The 25,228-nt window shown below is 47.4% G+C and overlaps 1 protein-coding gene across 2 annotated transcripts in view; it reads left to right on the top strand.

Annotated features, from left to right (window-relative positions):
* GPC3 (glypican 3) overlaps positions 1-25,228 on the top strand; it is a 153,784-nt gene that overhangs the window by 64,522 nt on the left and 64,034 nt on the right. For both annotated transcript variants that reach the window (XM_029997350.1, XM_029997349.1), the window contains exon 3: positions 6,544-7,238. In XM_029997350.1, the coding sequence (XP_029853210.1) occupies positions 6,544-7,238 (695 nt within the window). The remainder of the gene's footprint in view (positions 1-6,543; positions 7,239-25,228) is intronic.

Consider the following 25,228-nt stretch of genomic DNA (forward strand, 5'->3'; position numbering starts at 1 on the left):
TCCAGATAATGTTGTTAAAAACTTGCAGTGTAGTGTAAATCATAACGGAACAAATCTGGAGTCTGTTCTTATTGCTGCCAGGGGAAAATCTCTTGGATTTTGTTTCCTTTCTGCTCAATATATTGCAAACCTTTTTCAACTTTGTAAATAAATATTACCTGCTGTTTGAAAAATGACTTGTGGTTCATCTCACCAGTAGTGCCTGTGGCAGCCAGGCCGTTATTGCAAACAGTTGTTTCTCTCTTGGTGAGCTCTTTTGTGTGTCTTTCAGGAACACAGGCTGCTGCAATGAGTCTGAAGTTATCTGATTCATTGGCGATATTAAAGAAGTATTTCCTTCTTTAGAGCTCACTCACATGTGGATGCCTATGGCTCTTTTTTGCCGCTTCCTAGCAGTACTGCGGCAGTTGCCGTGTCAGAAGATATTTTGTTGAGCTTACAAAACCCAGTACTTTTAGCATTTCCTTGATGAACATTTGAATTCCCATCCGTGAACATTGGTGGCTTTTTTGAGGGGCTGAGCATTTCTGGTTTTTAGGTACATGGGACTTTTTAAAGGTTTGGAGACCCCAATCCTGAAGGGGACGCAGCAGTTGCGTTAGGACCAGATTAATTAACTGATGAATTTTCCCCTGCCCTGCCTGGAGACCCATGTTTTTGCCTCAGGATGGAAACAGTTCCCACGGACGGGAGGGATTCCAGTGCGTGGTTCTCTCCTGACATGACTTGTGTCCTGAGGAGTGAAGGGAGAGGGATTTGCATCAATAGGTCATTTCACAGGCAGTAAATGAGGTTTTACCATCGGCAGGGAAGTGCCAGAGAGCAGGAAGAGCCAGGGCAGCTCGGTAGGTGAAGTCTGGCTGGGCTGGGGGCTCTCCGGCTCCTGCGGTTATTGCTGTGCCTCGCACAGAGAGTTTGGTACCAGGTCCTGCGAGTAGGGACCCTCCGGGGAAGGGGTCTGGGGAGCAAACCCAGAGACACGAGGAGAGCCGTCAGAGTCTGAAAGAGGGACTTCAGCAAATCCACCGAGCTTCAGGTTCACTTGCTGCCCTGGACCAGTTGCATCCATAAATGAGATTTATTGGGGGAGAAGGGGCGCATTCACACCTAAAAGGCATTGAAGTGCATTTTGGTACGTAGAGCTGGTGAGATTTGAAAATGGTCCCACGTGCAGGACAGGGAAGCGCTGTGTGCAACGTTGCAGCCTGCAGCCCAGGGCACTTCCAAGCAGCATCATCCCAGGAAAGGTGCGGTGAATCACAAAACGCATCATCATCTGCAGAGAGAGAAATTCAGCTTGATGCCAGTGATCCGCGTTGATCTCGAGGGAGGTTTCTGCTGCACAGAAATCAGTTTCTTGTTTGTTTTACAATTTGGGATAGTTTGTGAGGATTCACCACTCTGCCGTGAAGTCCTGGAGGAAATGGCCCTGAAGGTTTTATAGGGTGGTAGCAACATGATGGTGACACTGTGACCTTGTCTACGATTATTTGCCTGGCTGTCTCCCAAAAAATAAAACTGAGCCTTGTCTTTACTAGCTCTTGGTAGTGGAATAAAACATGTTGTAGTTTCTCCACTGTGAAGGCATATCTTTATATGGTCAAGATAAGGTTTAAATGTGGGGAGACAATTGCCCAGTTTTTAAGAAAACAATCTTTTGCAAAGGTGCAAATGTTGGGAGCTCAGCTCCTGGTGGGCAGTTGGAGCAGCCGTGGTGGGAGCCTCCCTGCTCAGAGCGCGCTTTATGGTTGCATGGTTTGTGTGCCTGGATGTCAAGAAACAGTAAAATCAAGGTTGTAGGTGCCATTTTAACCCCTTGGTGTCCATGTGCTGAGGGACACGTGGGTCAGACACTCCTGCACCTCTACCTTGCTTTGTTCCCTTATCAGGTGCGCCATGGAAGGTGGCTGCTGATGCAGCAAGTTTTGCCATGCAGCTCCCTTGTCTTCGGTGTGCCTTTGCCAAAGAGGACTTGTGTGGCGTGCTGCCTGATGCACAGAGGAGGGCAGCCGTCCATGTTGGGAAGCTCGCGTTTGCAGCAAAACAAGAGCGGCACAGTAACGGAGGGGCAAGCCTGAAGCCCGTGGCGTGTCGTGATGCCTGACCGCCGTGGCGGATCCCACTTTCCCCCCGCTGCGTGCCAGCTCACACCTTCTCCCCGTGGCCGCGGTGGTGCGGGGAGGTGGCTGCAACGATGGCTGCTGTGGTGCTGGTTTTTGGAGAGCTGGCGTGGGGGGGAGCAGAGGGAGGACAGATCTCCCCGTTTCTGGCAGCGGCACGTTTCCAAACACCTTCGGTTGCTGGTGAAGCTGCGCTCGCTAATCTCAGACCTGGAGGTGCTGCTGTCTCTGTAGCTGCACCGGCTCTGCCGCCGCCGTTGGATTTCAGGTCTTGCTTCTCTGGGGGGATGCCGTGCGGGAATGGCTCGCTGGGGTTGCTCGCACCGGCTCCTTGCGGTTCGGGCGACTGCATCGCATAATCTCTTAAATAAACTCATCAAGTCCCAGACTGGGCTGGAGCCTCCTGCAGCCTGGGGGAGCCAGCAGGTTAATCCGGAGCTCCTCCGGCCCCAGCGTTGGCCCCTTTGAAGTAGCTGCAGCTCAGGAGCAAACGTGCCTTCTCAGGAAAGCTGGCGTTTTTACTAAGCAGCAGACTCTTATTATCTGAGCCGAGAACGCAGTGATTTCCTTCTCCTGCCAGTAATCCCCACTCAGGGCACTGTTATGCTCTTTTACAATTTATTTTCTTTTCTCTAATTGCCAGTTTGCAGTGGCCGTGCAGCAATCCCCGGGCTGCGTTCTGGGGAGCTTTTGCACTTTGAAAGCAGCTTAGCCCTTCCCTCCTGGCCGCTGGAACTGGGCAGCAATTCCTCTCCAGGTGCTTCAGCAAGAGTTCTGCTGGAAAAATGAGTAATAGCCCATGCTTTTCAACTGGTACCTGGTAACTGTGGTCTAGAGTAGAGACTCAGCCATGTCGCGCATCCTTTGGGAGCCCTGATAAACTGCCCTTGACAGAGGTAGTCAGCAGATGTACGGTACCAGCGCACCAGATATGATGCTTTGCTGGTGATGATGCTCTGGCTCTCATCCTGCATACGGTCCCTTTGTTTCACCTGGGCACGGTACGGTTCTTCCCATCCATCCTGGGGTACAGCACCGTGGTGCTATGGGGTGTTAAATTGCTCCCAGGTTTTGTCCCTGTGCTGATTGAAATGACTTTGGAGTACAATTTGTGTATGCGTTCAGCTCCTTTAGGTGGATGAAATGTGCTTAAGAGCTACTGAGGCAGGACTGACTTTCTGGCATGGTGGCCCGCAGCAGCTCAGGTGGTCATCTCCTCGAGCCAGACATGTGGATCAGGGCTTTTTAAATTTTAGTGCATGCAAAAGTGGTGTTTTGGTATTTTTGTTTTGTTTTGTTTTTCCTACTAATCATGTAAGAAAATATTTTAAAAGCAGGTAAATAACCCTGTGGCATGGTCGAGTTCTGCTGTGTGTGCATAGCTATGGTGGTGGAGACTGTAAAACCTGAGCTCTGCTCTGCCCTGTGGTACCTTTGCCTGCTGGAAGTTGGGTGCAAGTCTGATGCTATGCTTTACCGGTGCTGTTAAGGTATTTACTCTGCTTCAGCTAGACCTGCAAACTGGCTGCCTTAAATTGCGGCTTTTGAAAATGTCCTTGAATTAAAAAAAATAGAAGAAAGAAAAGATTCAATTGTTCTCCAGCAATAGGAGTTTCAATAATGCCATGTTATGAGCAGGGCAGATTTTGCCAGCAGTAAATCCAGGCTGTGGGATTTTATGGGGGATCAGAAGCCCGTGCCGCTTCTCTAATGCGGCGTCCCCTCTGTTTCCCCCTGAGGCTCACTCATGGGAGCACAGGGGACTGACCCGCAAAGTTTCCTCCTCTTTGAAGTGCTCGGAGTCTGGCCGTGGGTCACTTCTGCTGCTGGCAGCTGGGGCTTTAATATTCTTGCAGCCAGCCCTTTGCGAGGAATATTTCAGAATAAGGAACTACTAGGGGAGTTCAGTGCAAGAGATTCTGGATGTGTAAGACTCTTTTTTTTTTTTTTTTTTTTTTTTTTTTTACAAAGTTTTATTATTTCTTGCATCTATTAATAGGGCAGCAGGAGGCTCCATATGCTTTTATAGTCCCTGTTGCGCTTTCTAATGGATATATGCAAAAGCTCCAAGGCGCATAAAATAGACACTCTTAGCCAGTTATTATGATAAAAATTATGTGCATGTCATGACCTTTAAAGCAGTGGGACTGTGTGTGCATGCTTTTCTGATATGCCACTGTTCTTGATTCCTTTCTGAAGCATTTCTCGCCATAGGAGGTTTGCATAGGAGCTTGGAATATTTTTCTAATCAGCGAAGAGTCTCTTGGCTCTGATGATAACTTGCAAAGCACAGAGGAGCGAGAAAAGGGAAGAGGGATGACTTTTTCTAAGGGAACTAACAGAGAAGAGGTTAAAGGCGAATGGTGAGGCACAGCATGAAAATCCTGGCACTGTCTGCAGTGCTGTCAAAAAAACACTGGTCCAAAAAGTTCTTTGTGCTCTTTGAGGCAAAAGCTATTCTGGTGCTCTTGAGGATAAAGACGGAAAAAAGTTTTGTAATCCATGTGCCCTATTTAAAGAGACTTCTTTTGTTTTAAAACTTTTAATAACAGTGCAACCAGAATTTGCTCTGCTTGCATAGCCCACACATTTACCCCGCTCTGTGTCAGCCATGCCGTTGTGCCTGGAAAGCTTTGCAATACTCTGTACGGGTGTGAGGAGCGAGATGCCTGCCGTGGTGGCGAGGGAGGCATGGAGAGAGGGGCTCTGTGTCCCTGCATCCCTCAACGGGTGGTGTTAGGAAGGGTTGCTGTCGTCTGGGAGTGCCGATGGTTGCTCTGGGGCAGTCCTGGTGTGGGTTTCGGGAGCTGTGGACAAACTGCTTCAGCGGCGTGCCCGAGAGGTGCGCGGACACCAGATGGGATGGAGACGCTGTTTGTACATCAGTAATTTCTGCTTTGGTCGCTGCTTACACCATAGCTTTCTGCATGCTGGTGTGGAGGGCAGCAAACAGCATTGGGTCCCTGTCCCACCAGGCTTGCCTGCAAAGGGGGCACCCGGGAAGAAAGAGTTGGAAGTCCTGGAGATGTGATGGTCTCAAAAGCTCTTGAGTAATGCGAGAGGTTATGCAGGGCGAGCAGCAAGGCCTGACGTTGCTTGTGATAGCGTTGATAACAAACCCCCGTGGAGACACGTCAGGCCATGCTCAGCTGCATCCCAGCTTTAACAAATGGGAAAAATAACACTTATGGTTTTAAAAATTAAACATTCCCTTTAATTATTGAACATGAATAATTTTCATGCAAATTGAGCCTGGATGTGTGTTTCCAGAGTGACACAGTTGAAAGCGGTTACATCGCGGGGTATCAGTGACCTGTGAACTGAGAGGCTGTTCATTATTTTTAGCATTTTATGAATAGTACCCTGGAGGGTGGGACACAGGCTGGTAGAGAGATTTGGCCGAAGAAAAAGACTTTAGTTTGCACTGGTGGCCTCCCCTTGTAATGCTTTAACTTGCAAACTAGGGTGTGTGTAGATACGTTGTCTTTGCATACCTGAGTATGGATATTTTGGAAGCCTCCTGGTGAGGAGGGCTGTAATTAAGGGAATAACTGGGCAGTGACTGTGCTGCTGGAGGCTCTCCTGCTTGCCGAGTGGAGGAGGTGTGGGCAGAAAGTCCTCAAGTCTTTGAAGGTGGAGAGGGGAAAACGCAGCCTGGCTTTTCCTAGCAAATTGACGGTCTCCGTGTAAAACTTGAGCTTCACGGGGCAGTTTGGCACAACCTGATGTGTGTGAGAGCGGTCCTGGCTGGGCACCCGCGGATGGACACTGCGTCGCCGGCTCTCAGCATCGCTTTGGACCACGGAGCAGCTCATGCCCGGGGCAGATGAAACGTTGGATCTGGAGCTGAAGTGAGCCTGACGCATTCGGGAAAGCTATAGCACTGCAGAGGCTTTTCAAGTGGCTTTGAGGACGCTTAGCGCAGGGCGGGTGCTGGGGGTCGAGTCCGAATATCCTCTGTGATTAAGCTTCTATAAATATTTTCCTTTTCATAATGGAATGTCAGCATTTACTGTTTCCTGATTTTAAACACTGTACAGTTTGTCAAACGTTTATCTCTGTCTTAAATTAAGTCTCGAGATAGAATTCCTGTTAATTTCAAATCAATATGAAAGAGGGAGAGAAAGAAATTGCAGTCTAGCCCTTTTCTTGAATCAATATTTTCTTTAAAAGCTGAAATGTTAACTAGATCATAGTTTTTTGCCATTTTGAAATGTAGCTTGTGTTTTAAAGAATGTATGCATTTCCCCTGAAAATCGCTGATGCTGGTAAGTTTTGCAGCAGGCACAGCTGCCAGCAGGCGTTTGACCCGAAGCGGGCAGGATGGGACCAGCCTTTGCAGCAGTAATGCGGTATAACGTTATCCTCCCTGTTTCTGAGCTCGTCGTCTCTTAATAACATTTTTTTTCGTTCTGTTTTGCAGAAGCCTTTGAAATTGTAGTACGGCATGCAAGAAACTTCACCAACAGCATGTTTAGGACCCACTACCAGAGCATGGGGCCCAGAGCTCTTAAGTTTGTTGGAGAACTTTTTACTGATGTCTCGCTGTACATATTGGGCTCTGACATCAGCGTTAATGACATGATAAATGAATTTTTTGACAGTTTATTCCCTTTGGTTTACTCTCACTTGATTAATCCCGGCTTCCCCGATCCTTCCGTGGAAATGACTGAATGCCTGCGGGCAGCCAGGAGAGACCTCAAGGTCTTTGGCAACTACCCGAAGATGATGATGACGCAGGTGTCCAAGTCACTGCAGGCCACGCGAGTCTTTCTGCAGGCGCTCAACCTGGGGATCGAGGTGATAAACACTACTGACCACTTAAAATTCAGCAAGGACTGTGGACGAGCGCTGCTAAAGATGTGGTACTGCTCGCACTGCCAGGGGCTCCTCCTGGCCAAGCCCTGTGCCGGCTACTGCAGCGTGGTGATGCATGGATGCTTGGCAGGCGTCATAGAGATCGATAACCACTGGCGAGAGTACATCGGGTCTCTGGAGGGGCTGACCAAAGGCATGCACGGCATCTATGACATGGAGCACGTCCTCCTGAACCTCTTCTCCTTGGTGCGGGATGCGATCGTCTACGTGCAGAAGAACGAAGGAAAGCTCTCAACAACCGTGAGTAGTTTTCTGCAGTTCCCCAGCTCGCTGCCACGGCAGGGCTCAGTTGTGTACCACGAGCTCTACGTGTTGAAACCAACCTGCCCCTTTCCTCCAAAGCAAGAAACCCCAAATGCTTCAATTACCAGCTCCTATCTCCTTCCCCCCTCCCAACCCAATTCTCTGATTTTTAAAAAAACTTTTGGTAGCATTTGAAACTGGTGATTGTGGGGCCTGGGCTTCAGTTAAGGGCTTTGCTTCTTTTCAGGTTGGTCAGAGCAGAAGGGTCTGGAGTAATCCTGGCATCAGCCTTGTACCTGGGCTGTGAGATCAGGAGCTGAGATGTCCCAGCATCTTCAGTACTCCCTGGGCATCGCACTTGCCTTGGGTAGCTCTGAAAGGCTGGTGCTGCTCTCCAGGTGTCCCCCGTCTCCTTTAACAGCGCTAAAATGTACCTCCAGAGAGATGCCAAGTGGAGGCACGTACTATGGCATCCCCTGCTTCCTGATTTACTAAAGGAGATCTGGTTTTCCCTCTTTTGGTAACTCATTCCAGTTTGGGGCTGCATTTAATCCCAGGGACAAGGTTATTTCTCTTTTATTAGGAGTGACCTGACTCTTTAAAAACAAGTTGTGTGAATTTCTGAGCCTCCCGAGAAACTGAGGCTTTCTTGTTCAGCAAATCCTGCTGCTCTGAACGCCAAGGACAAATGGACTGTGGTAATACGATGCTTGTTTTGCAGAGGAGGTTTTTCTTGAGATGCAATTGAGCTGCTCCGTGCAGGTAGGGTAGAGTTGGGGATGGGGGCAAAGGTGCAGGAATGCTGTTGTAGTTTGCTTAAAGCCAACGATGATTAAAATCTGCCACCGTTTCCCTGTTAGCTGCTTGTTCCTGTCGTTCTTGACTCCTGTTTACAAAAGAGCTGTGTTTATGTAGGTCACTGTAGTACTTGCACCGAAAGTAACTCTTATCTTTTTGGGGACCGTGGAAATGTATCGGCTTATGGATTTTGAGCTATGTGGCATTCAGCCAGCAGCACTCTTCTGTGCCGTTTTATGTGCCATCTTTCTTAGTGATTGCCTGAGACATGCCACCGCACATATGCAGGCTGTGAAATAACGTGGTGGCACTCGGGCAGTTTCACACTCTTTGGGTAGTTTGGCACACATGGTGCAAGCTCTTCTCATTGCTTAGAAGGGATTTAGGGACCAAACCTCCAGTAAATTGGATTACTCTTGTGTTGCAGTGACCAGGAGGAGGCTGTGGCTGAGGGCTGGGTTTTACTGTTGGTCACCCAGGCAGATGGGTGCAGGCAGGACTTGAGGGCAGCACGTTAGGCTCCAGGGTACAGTGCAGGACACTGGCTTTCAACCTGCATGCCTTAGCCCCTTTCTGCAGAAAATCCCTGTTTTCCAGCAGCCTGCCAAGCATTTCTTGTGTCCCCAGGACCACAGACAGGGAGATTCCAGCTGGCGGGGTCTGGGGGCAGCAGCTCTGCTGGGATCGACTTCTGCTGCTGTGGAGCCAGGGCAGGTTCCTCTCCCATCGATCAGGACCTGTCAACCCTCTCTGGAACAGCGAAGGAGCAGAGATGTAACTGTAGGTTTAGCTTGAGGTCAGGTGAGATGGAGAATTTATGTTACAGGTGATAATGATGTACACCAGAGAGAAAACCCAGCTCAACTCTAAGCCCACTTGGCATTTCCAAGGCAGCAAGAAACAAAACTTACTTCTACATGTAGTGTGAGCCTATTTGATCTTGAAAGATCAGCTGACATACTCAGCTGTGAGCAAAAGCATCCAACATGTTTTGCACCAGCAAACCTACCATGCTTGTAGGTGCTAAGGCAGAACAGAAACATTGCCCTTACAGGCTGTAGGCCAGATTTTGCAAGCACACACAACGTGCATTGCTGTACGATCCTGAAAGGATAAGTGTTTCTCCTCCCATATTCTTCTTTTATTGGCACAACAATAAAAATGCACTTTTTCTTGAAGATGTCCATGTATACAGTGAAGGAACATGACTGTCAGTTATATTATCGAATCTTGAGACCTTGATCTGTCTACAGAGAATGTGCTTGTGGGAAGATGAGTAGATGGAATGCCACTAAAGTCAACACAAGCCATGGCAGTAGAGCCATAATCTGCCCATCCTCTGCCAAACCAGAACATAAATTGACTTCCTTTAAAATAAAAAATCATTGAGCATTGCAAAACCATTCGGTGCTTTTGTATTTGATAGAGCTGTTTGAATTCATTAGTGGCATATATAGTTAGGTACTTATTTAAACATAATTCCTCTTGATTATTTAATACTTGAGTGATTCTTTTAGTTGCTCTAGAGACATTTTTCAGTTACAGGAGTGCAGAGGAAAAAAATCCAGGCCAAGCCAGCCAATTGTCTTGCAATTGCCACTATAAAGAGAATGGCCACTGGGTTTTTAAAGTTTATTTTTAAAACACCAATGTTGCTCAGCTAAGGCTCTTACGTCAAACCTGAGCCCAGAGCAACTTTTTTTACGAATGAAGGTATGAGCTGTTCAGTAGAGGAGTAAGGCAGTAATGGGAAGTGCTGACAGTCTTAACTGCAGCATTGCAGATGGCCTGACTCTGATAGCCAATCTGCATCTGGGGTAAATATTTCTGCCTGTAAGGGATAGAATACAATTTTTAAAATTTTTTTTTAGCTGTGCTGGAATGAAAGTTTCTCTGTTAAACTTATCAGCACATATTGGATTTCAAAGAATATACCCGGAAGCAAACAGTTGTATTTACTGTTATCCTGTAAATATGATTGGTTTTAGACACCATTGTCATATCAAAGTATAAAATGCCATGGGAGTTGTCTTTGAGAATGTGGGGCTTTGCTCTCGTGCTGGCTTCTCATATCGACCTCTTTTATTACTGACCTTGGCCACCACTGCTTCTGTAGGCAAAGTTCAATTCACCTGTATGTTATTAAGGATAATGACATGTTATTTAATTGTTATTAAAATCCCCTGGAATTATGGAAAACTTATCTTCCATGCCCGTAGTGATTATGGCCGGAATAACAGCACCACTGCCCTTGTCTGTCCTTTGGGCTTCTTTGGTTTTTCACGGCATCGGTGGCACTTCTGCGGCATTAGTTTTTCCTCCTGGTATTTCAGGTCCTCGGGTGCATTACCTGACCGAGCATCCTTCCTCCATGCGGCTGCTCCTCTGTCCCCCTCGCCACCCACCCCTAGGCTGGGTGCAGGCAATTGCATGGGGACCTGGACCGCTTTTATAGCTTACAGCGGACCTGGCTACAAGGGGCATGTGAACTTGAGCTCCAGAGGTGTTGCAGAGCCTCCAGGTAGGTTTCTGAGGAGCTCTGCAGTCCCCAAGATGAGGAGTCGTAGTACTGTTAATCTGCTTTTGGAAACTGTGTCCCTCCAGGCATGCATTTAAATGTAAGCCTATGTGCTGGTGTTGTTCCTGGTATGTAAACAGCAATGCAGAAGAGTGAATTCAGTAATATGGCAGTAGGCAGTTCCCATCCCAAGCCTTGCTTTAATAGCTAATTTGTCAGCGGTGGTGTGTTAGGGCTTTATTATTTCTACAATTTGTCTGTTTAAAAACTTGCCCCCCTAAAATATGCTATTAAAATACTTTATCAAGGAGGCTGAGTTTCTGGCAGATCGGGAAAAAAATTTTCTGTCTAGGGCTATATCTATATCGATTTTCCTATCTGCTACTTTTTCCCTGGTTGAAAATGTGCCTAGTACGTCCACCTCTTGTAGTTATTTTAATCATGAATGTAGGGAAGAGTGATTTTAGTCAGTCTGTTTGTGCTTTCTACCACAAACAAAGACAATCTGAGAGATGCAGTACGAATAAACTTCATAAAATATTCAACCCCAGCACCTCTTGAAGTTAATACTTTCTCTGCTGTTGTAAGTACAAGAGAGATGACGGGTCTGGGTGTCTTACATAGCTAATAGTTGATCTCCCGTGGGGTTCCCTACCTTAAGCTAGCACTGTAAATTTATTTTGAAAGGGTGCAGAGTTGAGGTGTGAAGGCTGTTGATTTGACACAGATATTAATTTATCTACGTAAATATTTTTTTCTTAATGCTTCTCCCCCTCGCTCCATAACTCATCAGGGTTTTGAACCCATCCCAACAGAGTTGGAAACAACAGGCAACTCATAGTATAGTGAGACGCAAACCAAAAAAGGTGGGTGGCTTGGGGTGAGGCTGTAGCCATGTCTTGAATGTGAGGAGGAGGATGCACTGCAGGTGTGAGTTGTCAGAGAAAGGGAGGTGGATTTTGGCTGCGTTAGCTGCTTTGTCCTGCACACCCAGCAGGGCACGTGTCCCCTCTCAGCCCTTCGGATGGGGTGGAAGGACTTCTCCTGCCCTTTAGCTGTTGTGGGGTGCCTCTCCGTCTGGATATGGAGCTGCAGTCGCCGTTCCCCGCCTCGCGCAACAGGACTTTCTGCTTGGCAGGACCCATACGTGTTAGTGTGATGACGGTCAGGCACAGAAGATACTCTGGAGCTGATGTGTCTGTAACACGACCAAATCTGGGAACGAGAACAGGTTGCAAAGGAATGCAAGATTAGTCTTACAAGTCTCATAGAAAAAGTACATTATGAAAACCACCAGCAACCCACCACCAAAAAAACATGTCAAGAAACTTGGCGGGCAGGTGTGCCCCAGCCCGGACATCTGCATCTCTAGGGAGAAATGCAAAGATGTGGGCTGATAGAGCTGCCCAGGCCCTGCTGCTCCCCTTGCAGTCGGTGGAACCGTGCAGCTCTACCTGCAGAGTATCGCCTAGAAAGGAAAGACCAGGGAGCTCAGTAAAGCGTTTTTCTTCACTCAGAACTGATGGTTGAGTTTCTAGAAAATCCTGTTAAGTTGCAAAATGAAGGTAGCCAGACCTTCGTTCAACCGATCGCACCCGTCTGTGCTGAGGAGGGCAGCAGGTTAGAGGAAGGGTACCAGCGCCGCACGGGAGCAGGGTGCAGTTCTCAGTGTGCTTGCACTGTGAGCAGATCCCGGCTGTTTTACTTCCCTGCAAACACCTTTAAAAGACTGCTCAGGTTTGGGTTAACTAGGTTATATAGCTGTGCTGCAGAGCTGCTGAGGAGGCGAAGCCACAGCGCGGGCTGGGTTTGGTTTTATCCCAAAGCCGGAGGGCTCATCCCAGCCAGCACAGGCAGAGTGCCGGGTGTGAAACCAGCTCTGATGCTGGCTGTGGGAAGCTGCCGGGGGAGCCCCAAGGAGGAGCAGAGTTGGGCAAACTGGAGCCTCGTTTGCCCTTGATTTTTGGGGGAATCCTGGTAGGGAGACCATGAGCCTGCTGAAAAGATAACCAGCTACTTTAATTGCTTGTAGCACCACAGAGAGAAACGTTGCTCTGTTGCAAATTGGTGTAGGAATTTGCAGCACCAGCAGATGCACAGGGATGAAAATCAAGAATATGTAAGTAAAGGGACTTTTGACACTCAGGGATGAAAATACCTGTCACCATAGACAGTGATTCAGTGCATTTGTCAGCACGGCAATGCCGGTGCAGTTTTCCCTGGATGCTGCCCGTAAGCTGCTTTTGGAGCCAGCTCACCTGGTGACTTGCTGGAAGCTGCTTTACTCGGTGGGTTGCAGCGGCAGGGAGCTCCGGTGAGTTTTCCTTTCTGCTAATGGATTTCTTTCTGTGCTAGAGCTGGCAAGAGACTTGTGAGGAAAGCTTTGAAATTACAGCAGTGTTCGAGAAGTCACTCCCTTTGAGACGCCGAGATCGGTTTCTTTGTACTTTTAATGTGGGTTGCTTTCTGCTGGCATTGCTCATGGGATAGTCGGCTGGATGTACAGCCTCTGTATTTTCAGTTTCTTTATCGGCAAAGTTTAATCCTCAGGCTGTTCTCTAATGCTTGCTGGTAACTAGCTCCATTTTTCACTTAAAGCTGGAAATATGGGTGAGGTTTTGGTTTTCAGTAAGCTCAGACCCACTCGTAGCTATCCCAAGGTGTGTTTATCATGTACTTTTGTTAACCATTTTGTGATAGGCAGTGTAACGTGCCTGATAAGGCATGTGAAGGCAAGCATCTGTTCCCGCTGCAGGATGAAAATAAACCTGATCACCAAGGACAGTATCAGCAACGTTCCTGTTCCTGTGGAAATACCTTGGGAGTATTACAATTCGTTGTCTGAAGAGGTTTCAGATATTAAAGATTTTCTGATAGTTAGGGAAGCATATGGCAAGGCGCTGAACTGTAAGGGGCTGATTTTGATCTAGAAATCCCCATGTTGTTGGTGGCTTGGCTGGTGCTGAAAGAATAAGGGCAAAAATTATTCATGCCTGCAGTTTTGCAGCTCAGTGTCAACAAATCCAGCGACTTTGGCATGCTGCTGTTGGTTTTAAATCTTTGGTTTAAAGTTCAAATATGCAGTAGCGAATTAAGGGTCTGCATCTCATTTTTGGAAGGGACTTTGGGATGAGTGCTCTTGACCGTCAGTTGCCTCTCTAAGGGAGTGAGGCTCAGAGGTTAGTCTCAGCCTAGTGAAAGTTTTACCTCTTGTCTGGCCTGGGGAGGGAGGCCATTGGTGTCACAATTAATTCACTGCTAACAAGAGTCCTTTGCGTCTAGAGGACACAGGCAGCATTCTTTCGTGGTCTTTGGTCAGCTTTGCCCTTTTTCTGCTGGGGTCCAGCATGGGCAAAGTGGCACGCTGGTCTCCCCTCCTGCTTGCCCCAATGGCACGGTGAGGCTTTGGGTCAATTTGTCAAAGAATTGGGTCTGGATGAAGTGGGGCGAGTGCATGGGGCTGCGCAGAGCTGCTAGGTGGAAGCAGTGGATGTGGCCAGCAATGCTCAAACCTGCCAGTGCAAAGCCAGAGGAGATGGCGTTAAACATCAACATGGGTTTAATTTAAAATAGCATTTGATTTTGCATCTATTTGTAAACTTTTATATTGTCATGTCCTTTTTTGCTCTCCCTCTGTCCTTTCAACTGGACATGTTCTAGCCTCTGGCATGTTGTACCATTTCAATGGAATTTGCAGTGATGCTTTTTTTTTCATTAAAAGTAGAAGGTAGCTGCTAATGGTGCTCCTGCCTCCCTGCATGCACACACGGCAGCATGGGGAGCATTTTTTGACAGCGCGTTTGATGCCCAACCCATCTTTGCAGTGCAGCTCACATGAATTTTTTCATTGACTTCAGTCAGCGGCAGATCACTCGGCTGGTGGCAACTTCATCCCCACTACTCTGTGGCTTAAAAAGAGCTTTTTCAGGCTGCTGCATTTTGGGGGCGGGAATATCATACGGCGCCCACTGAGCCTGTCTTGATTTCACTTCAAATCATATGCTGGCTGCAGCGCGAGCGAGATGCACGCAGGTTGCACGTGGCGGGATGTCTTGCATCTTTTCTGAGCTGAAGTCAGAACAAGCCTAAAGATCTCGTGCAGATTAATTACTGGTTCTGTGTACCTGTTTGCACTTGGCCTGTTCCTTGTTTTAGTGGAGGAGCTGATTTGTTGTGTTATGCAGCTGGCCCCCAAGCGTTTAAAAAGATACTTGGTTCTGAGATGCCCTGACATTAGTACAAAATGAGGGTACACAGCTTTGCAATATTACGCAGCTTGCTTCACTGCACAGAGCGTCGTCTTTTTGTCTCATCTTTCTTCTTTTTCCTGGCTTCCATCACAGCTGTATTTGGCAGCTGGATGTGGGATACTTTGGGATGTAGGAGAGGAGAGAGCTGGTGATCATGTCATCCAAAGCAGACTGTGCACATTGCAGGAGGGGATGTATGGGGGTGTCTGTTCCTCGGGCACCGCGCTTTAGGCTTTGAAATTTCAAACTGTCTCATTGTGTAGTAGATTGTAATGGTCAAGGACATAATCTGAGGTCTTGAAGTAGATTGGATTTAAGTGGAAAAAAACTGAATTTCAGGCTGAACCAAAGATCACAGTGTCAGAAAGTTCCCTCCGGGTGTCTTGAGGCTTCTGCTGCTTCAGGAGCCGTGGGACCTGGAGGTGCCGGCCGGGGAGGAGCTGCCCCTCCGAACGGGGAGGGCTGGGGCACAGCCCAGGCACTGGGAGTGTGTTTGCAGCTGAGCTTTACAGCTGAACCTCTTTCAGAATTAAACCAGCCTTATGCTCAGGGTCCTTGCTGAGATCCAGATTTAGTTTACCTGAAGGATGCTACAAGCTGGTGCATGGCAGAAACAGGAGGCTTTTACGTCTGGGCTGACTCGCCTGGCTTCTGAGGAGCCCGCAGAGAAGTTATGTCCATGGCATGAACTGCCTTTCCTCTTATTTAGCTCGGTCCAGACTGTCCCTCCAGACAAGCCATGGCCCTCTGTGCTTACTGGGGAATTGGGGACCTGCCTCTGGGATTCTCTCTCAAAACTGGCCGCACGTCTTTGTTTCATCAGAAAGATAAAACCCCCGAGTATCAGCCCCGCGGACGTGGCTCCCTCGCTTGCTGTCCAGACTGCTGCAGCGTCCGGCGACCTCTATTAACATAGCTGCCTTATTAGCAAAATATATTCTGGCCCATTTCCTTTCCTGAAGATTTTTATCCTTGCTAAGACCCACAGCTTTGCAACGCCAGACTCGTGCTCACCAATATCCATCTCTTTATGCTTTTTACGCTAAACCCTCTTTTGGCCTCATTATCCGTGACTGGAGTTTCCACTAAGACCTCCATCGGGGGTCATTCGCCGGGCATCCTTCATCTTAACTGTGCTGAGTTTACTTCCAGTGACAGTAACCCCTGTGAGTGTTGCTGCCTTAAAACTAGAACTAACTCTCCCATTAGCAATGCTGATGAATGAGCCAAGAACAAACCAGAAACTTAAAAGCGACCCTCTGCAAAGCAGAAATAGTGCCCAGAGCTGCCCAGGCAGAGCAGAGGCATTTTGTTTTGCGCTGGAGAGGATGAGGGGCTGGGTTGCAGTGAGTGTTTTGCTTTATTTTGGATTCTCTGCCTGTGTGTGGTGCTGTGAATTATATCATTTTTACATCTTACTATAAAGTGTCTTTGAGGTACCAGGCATGAAAGATGCCATCTACAAATACATTTAGCTGAAAAAAAAATTACAACAAACAATTGAGACAGATTTTTCAGCCGTCCACTGCAGCAATGCACCCCTCGTTGCTGGCAGAACTCTCGCGCAGTCCTCTTGGCCTCTCGGGTTACTGCAAAATGAACCGGCGGCCTTTTCCATCCCTACCTGTTGTGTTCCCCCACTAATAAACCCCCAAGGGCACGGAGCCTGCTCTCGGAGGGTGAGGTTTGCTGCTAACTGCATTATTCTTCCAAAGACTCATTTGAGTGAGAGCAGGCTGGCTGTAGAAAGCTGTGCCGATAGCCTACAGCTACTTTGGCGGAGTTATTTCTGTTTAAAAAGGAAGAAAAAAAAAGAGAAAGCAAGCCAGCAGTTGGGAAATTCAGCAATTCTTTATGCAGGTGTACCTTTCTAACCTAATCACTTTTCACACCTAATTCTCTTCCGTGCCATCAGCGGTGGTAGAGATGATGCCCTTAGCCACTGACCTGGAGAGGGCGAGTGAGCCTGGTGGTTAGTGAGGATAATTTGGGGGTGACTGATGTGCTCAGAGTTATGTCTTTCTAAAGCTTATTAACTCTTGGATTGCATGTATTGATCTGTATCACTGTACAAATAAACTTTATGCTGCTGCTCTCCAGAGCACCAGAGAGCAGCTATTTCCGTAGACACCTCAGCTGCCTGTGCTGGTATTTAAGTCATCCATCCTCTGTCTCCTCCCTGAGGCACAACCCAAAAAACAGAGCGGAGAGTGCTTGAGGACAGCGGGAACCGCGTGAGGTGATGCTGGGATGGCTCTGACCAGCAAAATGGCACCAGTAGCCCAGAGCAGATGGGCCCAAAAGGGTTTGCCCAGCAGATGCTGAAAAATGTCCAGGACATCTCTAAGCCTTGCTTCATGTTCCCATTGCTGGTTAGGAGCCAGAAAGCATTTCAGTAACACTTTCTACCTGCAGATTTTGGTGCAAGATTTTTATCTTTTCAGTGAGTTGTGGGAATGCCCAGCTTACAACTTGCAAGGTGAGTGGAAAGTAAAGAAGATGCACAAAAAAGCATTAAAAGTATTTAGTCTTTTTTTTTTTTTTTTTCAATCTAATGCTTCCCCTCCCTCATTTTGGAATTGTTGCATATCAGTTTATTGGAATCTGCTTCTCGTAATCAAATTCTAGTCCTCAGTTTGACGATATTAATAAAGGTGTTGTGATAAAGTCGAATTAATTTCATTTCTGTCTGCAAACAGCCTATTGTTGAATGAGTCATTTTAATATATTAATCAGACATGTACAGCATTGTAACGAGGTTAAAAGCGCACACCGATTTCCATTATAAAGATATTCTCAATCAAACAGAAGCTAATCTAATGCTGTAAGTCATTCTGTAATTCAATTGTACTAACCGCAGTACATGTAAAAACAAGATGTGTTACAACAAAGTCTCAGAAAAGCCCTGCAGATATTTATGTCTTTATAGAAAAGAATGATTTACATTGTCAATAAGCCTGATTTGTCTTTGGGAGAAATATAATTCCTTTATCATGAGCAAAAATCTAATGGGAGTCTTTTTGCCTTGTCTGCCATGTTTTGGGTAAATTATCTTGGTGCTGACCTTTATTTGGATTAGGCTAGGACTGTCAGGGAAAAAAAGTTACTATGGATCTGGTAGCTTCAAAACTAAGAAAAATCAACAGATGAAGAAAAAAAAACAATGAAAAAAGAACACAGGGCCTTCCTGAGCCCTTTGTTGGCCTTGAATGGATTAATTTTACCAGCAGCTAATCTCTGCTGTGCGGAGATATTTTCACCACTTTCCGTTAATAACAATTATTACGCTTCTATTTTAGCTTTGCTTGGGGAGATCCACGGCATTGCCACGGGGAGAGCCTTGTGCACCCCTCGCTAGAGGCTGATGTGCTGTGGGGTTGCTCCAGGCTTAGCTGGAAAACAAATGTTTGTAATTATTCTGCTGAAGATATTCAGCAGCTTAAAAACCGTTCGAATGGTTTGGTGAGCTTTGGTGCCTACAGCCTTGTTGTTTTAGCAGAAACTGGTCTTTGGAAAGAGAAAGGTGGATGGAGGGAGCAAAAGGTGGCTGCTGGGCAGGGGGGTTGTTCCTGTGGGGAGGTTAAAATAAGTAGGGTTATGGTCCTTTGTAAGGGATGGGTGAGTGGGGAGGAATGACGGGTACCAAACCCTTCGGGGTTGGAAAGGTTTTCCATTCAGCACAGGAAGGGAGGAGAGCATTTTACAGTGAAAAATACTATTAGTGGCATAAAAACCTTTGGGATGGTTTCAGTACAAACATTTATTGAAGTATAAATCTGAAAAGCTGCGTATACCTGTGAGCGCAGTCTGCACAGGTTGCAAAACAGCCATTGCTTTTTACCTGCTTGATTTGATATCACCAGTTAAAGCAGAGTTAGTGGTAAGCCTTGTGTGCTTTATTTTATATAAATATTACACTTGCTATTGGGTTGCTGATAGAGAGAGAGAACTAATTAAGGAGATGGGATATCATCAGTAAATTTTTCTTCCCTGAGATTTTATGAGCAGTAATTTGAAAAGAGCCGTATTAAAGTCATTGAGGAACGAGTTAATGCTGCATTTCTAAGAATATTGCCCTTCTACTCAAAGATTATATTCAAGAATAAACAGTGTACAGTAGCTAATTGCTAGCTGACACATTATAATGGCTTTATACTTCCAAAATTGAATCGGTCTGGTTTAAAAAAAAAAGAAAAGGCAAAAGTCATGCAGTAACTTTTTAATTATTTAACGATGTATTTCTCAAAGAATAATTGAATCTCTACTCATGGCTGCTGGGGGGAAGTTGGACGGGTAGGTATTGACCACATTTGCAACCCAGCTGACACGGCTGCTGTTAAATAACCTATTATAGGCACTGTCTCTGGCTTGCTGGCTTACGATCCAGACTGATGGCAGGTATCTGTTTTTCCTCTCTAAATTAAGCTGCTAGGAATTTATTTCTCTCGGATTGTTCCTTTCTGTAGCGCCGTAGGCACAAACACGGTGCGATATTAAAACCCACAGAAATCTGCGAAGGAAACCAATTAACCCGGGGAAGGAAAATAACAAGCGCACGGCGCTTGCCTGGAGCCGTCGTACACGAGGCTTTGCCCCGTGCTGTTTCTCATCGCCCCAGCCTCGGCGGTGGGGGGGACCTCGGTGGGCAGCAGGGCTGCCCCGGGCTCCGCTTCCCCCGGCTGCTGGCGGGACGGGCAGTCCCAGCCTTTTCCCTGCCAACTCCTCCAAGAGACCCGGACTTCGCAGCCTGCGCTGAACTTGGTGCTCTCAAAGGGGTTATTGTTCGGTTACTGGCGCTCTGCAACAGGTAGAGGGGCAGAAAGTAATTTTTTTTTTTTTTTTTTTTTTTTTTAAACCTCTTGGTAGAAACTGGTAATCCCTCAAGCCAATTCCTTGCTTTGCTTCTCAGTCTGTTGGGATGGAGCAGATTTAATTGCCCGCAACGGGAGGGTTTTTTAGGGGCCTGCAGTAGCAATTGTGCAAGCATTATAGTATGCGCAAAGCACAGTTGTGTGATTGCAATGTATTTAGCGTCCTTAGCAGAAATGGGCTTCGCTACCTTGAGTCCAAATTTTCTGGCAAGTTAGATGATTCAGTGCTAATGCTGAAATCAGCTGGTTGAGTTTGGAGCATCTTCAGCCTCCTCGGGGAATCAGAGTCCCGAAGGCACAGCAGCAGCTGGGGTCAGGAGCAGCCGTGCCCCCAGCCTCTGCCGTGCCCCACGTTAGCCACGCAGCATGTCGGGGGCTCGGGGCTTCACCAGGAGCCGGGCTCCAGGTGCTGTCGCGTTTTGCTCCTGAACCTAGCTTTGGTCAGTCTAGCACAGAGAAAATCCTGCTTTTCTCTGGATTTTGCTCCACATCTTCCCTTTTGCTCTGTTGTCACCTTTTAGGCAAGGCTGACTTTTCTTTCCAAGAATAAAGCCTTAGTTTGGTTGTCTAAGAAACATCATATTGCGGAGATCTAACTTAAAACCATAATGGGTGCATTAGTATGCTACGGGGCCCTGTTCCAGGAAATGTCTCTGCTTGGGAAAACTGTTTAAGCGTGTACTGAAAATTAAGCAAATGCTTTTTCCTTGACTCTCCTAGTCGCTTGGCTGGGTTGGGTCAGAGCCCTGTCTGGGGCACCAGCCGCCTGCCCTGCGGTTTGCTGCTGAGGTCCGACCATCAGAACTGAAAACCAAATTTTGTGTTAAATATGGAATTAACAAAACACTGGAGGGAAACACTGACTTGAAAAGTTGTGCTTTAATTATATGTCATGGATTATAAAGGCAGAAGGAACAACTGTGATCATTTAGTCTGACTTCCTCTCTACCTATAAATAACAATAAACAGCCTTTTGCTTAAACACAAAGCAGCTTTCTTCGGAGGATTAAACGCTGCATGCTGGGGACGCCAGAAAGAAGAAACATCTTGTTTGCATTATTTTATGTAGGTTTGAAAGGGCTCGACTCACGCCGAGGTCACGGCTCCTTTGAGGGAAGGGTATGCTGCGCTGGGAGAAGCCGGGTCAGCGCAGGGGTCGGGATGTGGTGGGACACAGCATGGAGGTGCCTTGGATGCTGCGGCACGGGTACGGGGCATCAGGTCCTCCTGGGGACAGGGTGGCATGCCCTAACGGGAGCAGCGATGGACACGCAGTGGTGGTCTCCGTCTGATTTAAGCTATTTGAACCCTGACGCAGCAGGGGGAACTGCAGATGGGGATCATCCAGCTACAGCAATTAGCACCAAGGGTTGAAACCCTTAAAAAGTCCCTTGCGCTCCTCACTGCTCTTCTGAGCTGCCGAACCCGCGCCCCTACGCAGGCTCTGGGGTAGAGCGACCACGTAACCACGCGATGCATCGGACCTGCCAGCTCTCCTGTCGCCTCTGTCACACCAGTGCACGTGGCTGTGTGGGGAACGCATCCTGCTCCTTGCCCTGAGGACCCAGCACCAGTTAGCCCCTGGGTCGCACTGGGGCATGGCGAGCGCCTTGGGCAGCAGCTGGGGTCTGCAAGGGTGGCCGTGCCGTTGGCTCCTCTTCCATCAATTCCTGAGCGCTCTCTTGTTTTTCTCTCGGTTGGTGGTCAGAGCTGTCTTTGAAGACAAGAAATGAGGCCAGGGAGGGGGCACCCATCGGTCCTCCCTGGGCTCCATGTTCCTGCTGTGACACCGAGCCTCTGCAAAGTGTCTTGTGATGCTCTACGCGAAGGATGGGATCTAAAAATGAAGTTATATTTCTTTATAAAAGTGCCTCGTTAATGCCTCCGTGGTCTGCGGGAGTGTGAAGACCTGGTATTCAAACCAGGTGGCGATGGCCTTCATCGTAACCTGGTCTGGTGGCTGCAGGGGTCCCTGAGCATTTGTAGTGCGTGTTTGCAGCATGTATTGGGCGTCACCACGGGCACTGATGTGACAGGCGCTCTGTTATTCTAAGCATTAGTGTTTGTGTGCGTTTTACACATTATAGCATTGCATTATTTAAAGGTAATGCATTATTAAATGCTCTTCTCCTCGGCACGGAGAGTAGGTCACTTCCCGCGATTCCTGCTGCTCTGCGTGAGTGAGTTAGGATGTTGCCTCTTATGTAATCCTTGCAAGGTGATGTCTGAATAATGGAAATTGTAATACTGTAGAGCTGATTAATAACATTTAGGACTCCATTAATGAGGAATTTTAGTGAAATGTGCGTAGAAGACATCTGTGTTATCATACTCGGTTTGTTCCTTCTGCTCGAGTGCCTGGAACCAGAAGAACAATCATTACTTAGTTAATAATGATGTGCTTCCTAAAATAAAGGCTTGTAAATTCATTTTTATGCCAATAATCATATATTCTGCTGTGAGAAGAGTGAGGGAGCGGGGAGTTGTCTCTTTCCCATCTTCGTGACAAAATGTATATAATGATTACAAGCATATAATAAGAGTGTTTGTCCTAGCTAAATGTTTCTTTGCTTCCGTTAATCAGCATTCGTTTGAGAGTGTGGTGTGCAGTTTGTGGAAGGCGATGCAATCGCTGGGGTAGTGTGGCAGATTTAAATCAGTAATAAAAGCCCTGGGGAAATTAACAAGACAAAACATTAACCACAGACTAAACATTAACATATATTAGCATTTTTATTACACCTGTAGAAATGGTAAATGTGCTTGGTTACTACTATTAAAAAGTTTATGTTCTATCCCACATCATCACAATGTATATTTTTGGTTTAAGCCCTTTAGAATTTAATTAAGCGGATTTCTATAGCAGCGCTTGAGTAATAGACTTCAGGTTCACTTTTATGGTGACTTTGAAGATAAACGGGGCACAAATGCGTTCTTTATAATGCTAATAATACGCGTGATGTGCAGCAGAGTAGGTTGTTAAAAAGAATTGGGAAAGAAGCACCAATGCAGGCAGCTGCGTTATGGAGGCTTTCAGCCTTACTGGTCAAACTGGGTTTCATCGCTGAATGATGCTCAGGGTTTAGTGGGCACCAGTTGGTTCCCCCGAAGGCAGCATGTTTTCTTGAGGTCTGTGGTCGTCTCTTCTGTGCATACCGTAGCAAATCACCCTTTCAGAGGCTGTGTTTGAATCAATTATAATAGTTAATCGCCTTTCAGTTTAATGTGCAGCTTCTCCCAAAGGAAACTCGGGAATAGGTATAAAATGACATACGTGAACTCGAGAGAGCAGAGAAGATTGCGGGAGGAAGTCTTCCAAAATGAGGCCATCCCCTTGAGGGAAAAAAAATACTGTGTCTTCCTGGAGAATGAATCTATAAGCAGAAGAGTTCACAGAGAAGACAAATGGAAACTCCATGTAAAGTTTAAGCAAAGGTCAAATGTAGCAAGCTCTCCTTTAGAGCAGAGCGGAGCTCACAGGCTGAATGAGAAGCGGCAGCAGCAGGTATTCAACAGTGTCTAATGCACTCACTTCTCTTCCAAGGGGAAGTTGATTAGCTTTTTCTAAAATCTTCTAGAAAATTACCTTAAACTGCTCTTACTCTTAAAAGTGATGATCAGATTGGCGCCGAGGATCACACGTGCGCTGCTTTCTAATCTTTCTCCCCCCGGATTTGCTTGCTGATGTGCAAGGCGAGGGGTTTTTGCTCCGCGTGGCCGCCCTGCCTCGTGCCTGGGCAGCGGAGCGGGTTCAATGGTGGCCCCGGGGCTGCGAGCGATGCCGTCCTGCCGTGGCTGGGCTGGGGGTGCCTGCGGGGGCTTTGCCCTCCATCAGCTGCATCGAGGCTGTGATGCTTTGCACAGAACCTGGTACTGTGGTCGCTGCTCTTTTTTTTTTTTTTTTTTTTTTTTTTTGACATAATTTAAACCTAGCCCAGTAGTCTCAGTTTCTGCTGGCTTGCGGGCACCTACGTTGACCAGCGTTGTGCTTTACAGCCTTGCAGTCGACCCGGCTGGAAGCAGCCGTGGTGGTGGATCTGGTCCCTGGCTGTTCACGGCGCATCGTTTCTATGCAGCTGCAAACAGGTTCCCTGCAGTCCTCCGGCACCTCTTACCTTAAATTAATGGCGAAGCATTAAAGCAGGCTGATAGCGCTACTCCATTAGCTTTGTCCCTGTGCTCCTCTCAAATCAATGTTCCCTCTAAAGCGGAGCCATTACACGGTGTGCGGCTCCCAGGGGCATTGGGAGCCAGCTGCTTCCCTGTCCGGCGCGGGGACCCTCGGCAGCCGGTGGGCCCTGGGGAGCCCTGAGGTCCCCGAGGAGCTGTGCCCGACCGGCGGGCACGGTCTCTCCCTGCGGCTGGAATAAAGAAACGGAGTGGTGGGTAGCGGTTGGCAGGAGGTAAAGTGTTCCCCTCGTGGCCTGGGTCACGCTCGCGTGGAGGAGGCTAATGAAATCGGGGAATTAGCGAGTTTGTTAATGAGCTGGGGCAGGGAAATTTATCTTCAGCTGTTAAAGTATCAGTGGCTTTAGGGGCTTGTAAAAGTTCAGGGCTTGGGGAAGATTTTGCTTGCCTTGTGTCCCCTCGGCGCAGTTTTTTGGTGGACTGGCAGATTTTCTTAAAAACAAACAAAAAACCCAACCCCCGTTGCCTAAAAACTACACTGCCATTTGATTTACTTATTTTTTCGTGGCCTGATGTTTCAAACTTCAGCCTGTTCTGGGACAGTGTGTGACATGAAATATGAGACTGCACGGCTCTTGCACGGATGAATATACTTTAGATAAGGACTCGTGTATATTTATGATCCCGCTGATAGCGTGCAGGGCCCGAGAAGAGCTGGCGGTTCCATTCTGTTGATTTGCTTTGAATTTCACGTTTATATTTGTGTGGCGGGAGGCAACCACGTATTACCGCTGTCGCTCAATACTAGTTTAGCACACGCGATTAGATATGCCGCCTTCCTTTCGCTCTCACTCTTGCAGGCATACCACCTTGCCAGGGATCTGACTGTCCTTGCTCCGCTGCTCCTGCCAAAGCAAGCGATGCCTGGAGAGCTGAAGCATCACACTTTTTCCCCCCGCCAAGGTCTGAGGCTTGTGTTGTCCCCTCTCTGACTGCCCTACAGTGGCATTTTTCTGGACTTCTTAAAATTTGGAGCTCACTTTAAAATAGCGGTGATTAGGAAGAGACTGGGAAACTGGGTTCACACGTTCCTGAGCTTGCAGTGGGGACTCAAAAAGGGGGAAAGATTGAAACAGGATTTCCGAGCTGTTGCCCTAGGACCGCTTGTGGCCCAGCAGACTTTGGCAGATGGTTTGTGAAATCCTTCCCTCCCCCCAAAAGCGCACGTGATGCCACCCCTGCAAATGAGCAGGCAATCTGTTACTTCTACGTTCTCTCACTTTATTTAAAGTTCAAATCTCAGCCGGGTTTTTGTTTGACTAAAACGTGACAATCATTTCACCGTGACTTTGCAAGATGGGCTGCAGGGTTGGTTTTTTTTCCTGGAAAGGTTAATTGGTCCTTGAATAACTAACTAACTAA

Source organism: Aquila chrysaetos, chromosome 21 (genome assembly GCF_900496995.4).
Source record: "Aquila chrysaetos chrysaetos chromosome 21, bAquChr1.4, whole genome shotgun sequence".
Classification (NCBI taxonomy): domain Eukaryota; kingdom Metazoa; phylum Chordata; class Aves; order Accipitriformes; family Accipitridae; genus Aquila; species Aquila chrysaetos.